Source organism: Phoenix dactylifera, chromosome 17 (assembly GCF_009389715.1).
Source record: "Phoenix dactylifera cultivar Barhee BC4 chromosome 17, palm_55x_up_171113_PBpolish2nd_filt_p, whole genome shotgun sequence".
NCBI lineage: Eukaryota > Viridiplantae > Streptophyta > Magnoliopsida > Arecales > Arecaceae > Phoenix > Phoenix dactylifera.
Window position 1 is genome coordinate 8626585 of NC_052408.1, and position 6744 is coordinate 8633328.

Sequence of the window (6744 nt, forward strand, 5' to 3'; positions counted from 1 at the left end):
CAAAATTAAATTTAACAATCTTAACTGCAAAGAATTTTACCCAGGGGCAGAGGACTATGACTGGGTAATTGGAAAACCAATCAAACACCAACAGATATTCACGAGCAAAACAAGCAGAGCAACTGGTGCAGGTAATTTCTCACCACGTTGATAATGATAAAATGCGTGCAAAGCAATACAGCATCAACTGGAGATAATAGCCATAGGAAAAAGCGATTACTTGCTTGTACTCTTGATTTATTTGATTAAAAATACCACGTATATTGTCCCCATAAAGTCATTAACTAGCTAAATTAGCTTTAGAGTAACTAGGTCCTTGGTACTTCGATGGGCATTATAGCATCATCAGCAATACCTGGCATAACTCAACGCAAGGGAAACAGAGCAAGCTGTGAAGGCTGACATCCAGTCATACTACAGCAGATAGACCATGACAACTGGTAAGCTCACATTTACTGATAAACAAGAAGGAAATTTTACGGGTATATACAAACCACTATAAGCATCTGAAGTTCCCTACATGTCTGAAGGTACCATATTTACAAGAGCATGAGAAGGGATGAACCTTATGCAAGCAAAATTAGACAGTAACCTTTAGCTATATCTACACATATTGAGAGTTTATGCTCCTCCATATCCCCAAACACATCAGAAGAAGGATTACTGAGAGAACAAGCCAGACAACAAAAGCAACAGCTGAACCAGTTCTTGATATTCTTGGGTGCGAAGGAGGATCCTTTGGGACATTTGCATTATCATAAGTGCCTTTTGTTCTCAGCCTCAGCATCGGTTTAGACTCCTGATGGAACTCTGAACTGTGTGTTGCATCATCTACATGATAAATGAAACAAGTGTAGTCAGCAAAAGAATAATTTAATGAGAATATGTTCAAGTAATATGATATATTTTTTCCATTTATTACCATGAATAGATAACTGTTCAATCTTGTCCGGTAGATCAGGCTTTGAAATCTCCCTGAATTCAGCAATATTGTCATCCACATGCTCTCCTGCCTGCAGAGACTAGGTTAAGGTCTATTAGTTCATGAAAATATAAGTAAAGACTACATGAAAGCCCAGTTATATATGGACTAAATAAAAGGCGGCACCTCTGTTGTTGATTCTGTGTCTACCTGGTCATCTTTGCTGCTGCTTGATTCACCAGCAATACTGGATAATGAAGCTTGCAAACGAATCCTTCTAGCTACTATGCCCTGCTTTGATGGTAATTTGTTCAAACTTGGAGGATATTGTGCTTTCCGAGTCTTGATTTTGATTCCAGTTCCCTCAAAACCATCTTCATTGCTTGGTGTAACCTTCGGGGTCCATGATTCCTCAGTGCTATCAACCAAATCTTGCATGGCCTTTCTCATTGTCTCTTTGTCTTCATGATCATCTTCACTGCTGTTTGATTCACTACGAGAACAGGCAAATGATGCATTTTGAATTGAATTCTGTAAACGGATCCTCCTTGTTGCGGTCCCCTGTTGTTCAGATATGTTCTTTGAATCTGATGGATGCTGCAGGTGACGAACCCTGAACTTGATTCCAGTCACCTCACAACCATCTCCATTATCTGCAATATTCTTCTGGTTACTTGATTCCTCCATGCTATTAAACAAATCTTGCAAGGATTCTGTGGTAGAGTCCACTGAGTACACATCTGGTCCAGTGCTATCATATGGAAGTAAACTTGCATTTTCATAAAGTGCACTCAGCTGGGGTTTTATTTCTGGACATCCATAGGAAGAATTCATCTGTGATGGATCATTTAACAGAAAAGATGGTTCTTCAAAGCACTCAGAAGCTTCCAGACCAACAGGTTCCTGTATGATTGAAAGAACAGAAAGGTCTCAGTTTTTGTTCCTTTTTTTGGTTATGCATTAACCAATTGATATAACAAGCACACATACCTGAGGTAGTCCTGCTTCAGTATCGATATCGCTGCTGGTCCCACTATCCCTGAATGATGCTGAATCCCAGATGCCATGTCTTGGCACAGTCTCAGCTACTGAATTTTTCTGAACATCAGATGCCCCAGTAGAATATTCATCTGGATTACTTAGAATTGCATCCAAGAACATATGAAACGAGTCCTGATCGGCATTATCAACATCCAAAGAGTCTGTGTAAGGCAGCATTGGGGAACTGATGTTCGGAAAGCCATTAGAATCTATTTGCTGATGATGCGGACCATGGTACTCTGTTGAGACATCCTGCAGAGGAACGGCTTGCACTTATGAAGATTAATCATGCCTTGGTTAGTGTAATGGGTACAAGCAAGAATACATGCCAAAATCAAGAAAACAAGCTTGAAGGAATGAATCTATCAGGAGGCATGCTATTAAATGAAATAAACACAATAAAAAGTGGGAAAAAACTATCAAGAACCCGAGTTGAACAGAGTTCTTACATGCACTCCAGTTTTGGCATCATTATCTGAAGCAACATTGCAAGGGCTCTCATCCAGTTTTACAGAGTAAGTTGCTGAACAATCAGCTTCATCAGCAAGCCATCTCTTAATACCTGTTCGCTGCTGTTCAACCGAATCAGGCAAGGATTGAGGTTCTTCTCGCAAACCTGATTCTGAAGATTTTTGGTTCAATGGGGTTGAGATTTCCTCCATAACATCTGCTTCATGCAGCGTACCATCTGGAGAGGATTTGGTTGGGGTTGGAGAGAAGCCACTTCTCTCCATTTCATCAGCTTTGGTATTTGAACCCCTTTCTTCTGGCTTTTTAAATAAGCGATAAAGGACATAACCACCCTGCAGAAATGAAAATCAAAAAGTGAAAATTTATGAAGAAAAACTGCAACAAGTAAGATATGTCATGATAAGTAGCCATGTAACCAGTAGACAATATAAATGCAGATGGATTATGTATGAAAAAGTCCCTATCGGAACACAGTAATAGGAGTCACAATCATAACAGATAGCTATAACAGAGGAAGATTTAAATACCTACATGCAATGCTAGACCTCCCACTCACTCAAGCAACTTCCCAAGAAATAATTTGCCGACAGTTTTTGCATCACTATTTGATAAATAAAGATAACCTTATCTCCAATTTTTGAAAAATGATCATCCTTCTTATATTTAATTTTGTAACGGCTTTTAATAATATACTGTTCTGCGATCTACAAAAATACTCTTCATCATCATTCATACTAGTAGTTTATTGGCAATAACATCACAGCAAGCAAGAACATGCTTTCATATAAATTGGAGCGCAATGACAACTATTTACACAAATAATTTAGCCTACTACATGGAGAATCTATATCAGCTTCAAAATAGATACATGGAGACCCAATGTTTTTCAACCTACATATTTTGTCACATTTTCCACCCAGCGAAACTTTAGCCAACACAGAAACTGGCAGACTTTGGTATCTCCCAGCAGTGATTTCAATGTCTACCATCCTCCAACTAGAATTCACATTTTTCTTAAACATCTAAATTAACAATTGCCTATATTTGATTCAAAACCATACTACAAAAGTTGTTTCCACTCTTGCCAGTCAAAAATAGGGAAAAAGAAGTATCATAAATTAAATGTTTCAGTAACCAAATAAATTTAAAAAAAAGTGTTTAAAAAATAAATTGCATAATTTTATCTTTAGAGGGATGTTATGTTCCAAAGCCAAAATATATACCATATCTACCGCAGAGGGTTTAAAAAATAAGCAGAAGCTAGCTTGAGTTTAAACTGAAAATTCCACCCTATCTCAAATATAAATTTGTTAAGATTACATAAAAGATACAATAGCTTGAACTTCTTATACAAAGTTTACCAATTGCAAGATGCTCTAGCGAATCATTTTAATTTTTTGAACTGCTATTTTACCATCACCAAAATGTCAAAGGGATATTCAAATCCTTCTCAGTATTCCATAAAACCCCAAGCCTCTAATGTCATGATGAAAGAACAAAAACAAAATGAAATGCTTATTACGTATCATAGATAGAATTATATGATGAGTTATCAGAACATATATATATATATATATATATATATATATATATATATATATATATATTAAATCGGGGATGATAATCCAAAACATCCAAGAGTGAAAGCAGAAATGTGTGGAACCCTGCTACCAGATCCACTTCAAGAAAGCTTCTCACCACCACGACTTAAACAATCCACTTTCATATCTTCGAAGAACTTTTGCCTGTGAAGGCAAAACAAATACATGAAAGCAATCTCGAAACATGTTTGGGAAAAGCCTCTGCACAAATGGACTAAACGAGCCTATAGTTCCACATAGGTTCTATTACAGGTAAACAAGATGAACGGATGACTTGCCTGCAGTACTCATCTCATTATGCTAGTAGCCATATATACGTACTTATGCACACATATAGCTGCAAATATTTCAGATACCAAAGCAAAAGTCACGACTATCTACGTAACTCAATCTTCTGCATAAAAAATGCATGCATGCAAAGGCAAAAAAACAAGAATTCACACGTGCAGAGCATTTCCCATACGACAAGATGGGCAATTTAATGAACAAACAACAAGATGGGCAATTTAATGAACAAACACGTGTTCCATCAGGGTTTCAGACTGTCTCCAATTTGAAGGTGACACAAATTAACGCCACGACATGAACACAATGTATTTTTATAACTGCCATGCTGCACGACTTTCCAGACAAAATTCTCTTTGAAGTTAAAAACCATGTCAAAACCATGTCAGAAGATCTACCTAGTCGGCGCCATGAATATTAGAATCACCTCAAAAATATGATCCCAAGTCAGATAACATCAGTATACTCGGAAAAAAACTAGATTACACTAAACCCATAAAAAATAAACAGCTTTTTCACCACTAAGAATTAAAACCCCATCACACAGCAAAAGCAACCACAAGAAAATCCAGATTAGCATACAAAAACTATATGCATACCTTAAAACGAATAGAGTCTTCTTTTTTTTTTTGGAAGAATGGATTAATAGAGGGAGAGGGGGAAGCGACGCTCCGAACCTGATCACCGGACTCGAATTCCGGCTCGGTGGTGCGGTACTCGTGCATGATCCAGTGGGTCCGGATGCCCTTCGGCGCTCTTCCGCGGTGGAAGACGAGGGTCTTCTTCATGCCGATGACGCTGTGCCGCGCCGACGCAGCCTTAGACCGGATGACCCGGTCCTTCCCCGTGGCCTTCCAGTACCCGGCCTCGGTCGCGCGGTTGGACCTATGCCCATTCGCGTACTTCCGATCCTTCGGCGCAAAGAAAAACCACTCCGGATCGTCCGATCTGATAATAGATTTATCTGCCCGGCCACGTTAAACCCACCCAAACCGCATCAAGATTGAATCTTTACACTAAAAAAAAAACGACCTTCTATCACGAGAAATGAAAGGAGAAGGGGGGAAATTGATACCAGGGAGGTCCCATGGCTCGCACTTGCAGACATCGACCTCGGGGATGACTTCCACCTCGGTCTTGATCCGGCCGTTGATCTTCCGCTTGAGGTAGTGGGTGACGAGCTCCTCGTCGGTCGGGTGGAACCGGAACCCTAAGGGGAGCGACCCCAGGGCGATCGTCATCATAGGCCCGGCCTTTCTTCGAGCACCTCCACTATGCTCCCAAATACCACCGCCCCGGTCGAAATCGAACGCCGAAAACAGCCAATGAGGCGAAATCTTCAGTCCTAAAGCTCGAATTCGAGAGGAAGGGTCTCTGGAACTCGAGAAACCCTAGAAAATTGTTGGGGCTTTTGATCTCTTCCAGGCTCTTCTAGGCCTAAGCTTTTGAGCGCTCACACACGAACAGAGAGAGAGAGAGAGGAGGGGGGCTTCTTCCGGAAGGCAGTCCTCGTTCCACGATCAGAGAGAGAGAGAGAGAGCGAGCGAGCGAGAGGTGTCTCCGCGTTTTAGAACATCGCTATGCATACATCGCTAAGGCAATCCAGTTGGATTACGAGTTAATTATTAGATCTGCCGGTATATTCACATATGGACGGATATGCCCCTAGGATTCATGGAATAAGGGATTGGATCCAAGGGAGGATATGGTCGGCTATTAGGTAATTTTGTAGGAAGAGAAAATAAATGAGTCGAGGTCGGTCCAAATACGACCAATAGGAATTGGCCACGTTTATCATGTGTGGGGCCCACCTGGGTCTTACATTGAGCCGGGGAGTTGCTCACTGTTTGTGCTGGGAAACGAAGCCGAACCGTCGGATGGTGATCCGACGACGTGGAGGATTTTAATTGTTTAGAGGGAGCCCCTGGCTTCGGCTCGTTAATGGAGTGATTAAGAAGTGAATTCAAGGACCGAATCGGCATTAGATTCACCGCCAGTTAGGATACAGCAAGGACAGGATCAAGGAAGGCAATCCTTGGACCACATTTAGAATCCAACAGAAAGTTTGATAGATTTGTATAACCGGGTTCGGACCAATCCCTTTTCGAAATGGATCGGGTTTAGATTTCAAGATTTGATACATTTGATCCTAATTGAATATGATGAGAACCTGCCCTAGTGGTCATACTTCTCTGCAAGGGTTATAAATTCAACCCTTGAATTACGCATTCAAGTATTGGAACCTGGAAAATTATAGTACCGATGGCCTTTCTCTTTCCAAAAAAAAAAAACAATAAATTAGATCAATACAAATTATTATTTACTATAAATTTAATTTGCCCTCTTAATCGATACAAATGTAAACAACTATTTTTTTGTAATTGATTTTATATAAAGCTACAAGGTAAGAAAATTGATAAATTA

The 6744-nt window shown here is 40.0% G+C and overlaps 1 protein-coding gene across 3 annotated transcripts; it reads right to left on the reverse strand.

The window, feature by feature from the left end:
* Positions 1-424: 424 nt before the first annotated feature.
* Positions 425-5892, reverse strand: LOC103706411 (protein NTM1-like 9). 3 transcript variants are annotated; one of them, XM_026804406.2, is made up of 7 exons: positions 5396-5892; positions 4998-5284; positions 2413-2766; positions 1913-2215; positions 1133-1825; positions 923-1022; positions 425-831 (listed from the first exon to the last, which is right to left on the reverse strand). In XM_026804406.2, exons 1-7 carry the CDS (start codon positions 5562-5564, stop codon positions 605-607), a joined length of 2133 nt encoding a protein of 710 aa, XP_026660207.2. In that variant the 5' UTR covers positions 5565-5892; the 3' UTR covers positions 425-604. The 3 variants fall into 3 exon arrangements, with proteins under 3 accessions (XP_026660207.2, XP_008788721.2, XP_008788722.2); XM_008790499.4 differs by having other exon boundaries at positions 923-1013; positions 1109-1825; XM_008790500.4 differs by having other exon boundaries at positions 923-1013; positions 5396-5890.
* Positions 5893-6744: the final 852 nt, after the last annotated feature.

Excerpts from the sequence above, each read along its gene's own strand:
- LOC103706411 (XM_008790499.4), bottom strand. The coding sequence starts at position 5,564 with ATGATGACGATCGCCCTGGGGTCGCTCCCCTTAGGGTTCCGGTTCCAC. Across the intron at positions 2,767-4,997 it reads AATTCGAGTCCGGTGATCAG|GGTGGTTATGTCCTTTATCG; the intron begins GTTCGGAGCGTC and ends TCATTTCTGCAG. Across the intron at positions 832-922 it reads TGAACAGTTATCTATTCATG|ATGATGCAACACACAGTTCA; the intron begins GTAATAAATGGA and ends TTTATCATGTAG.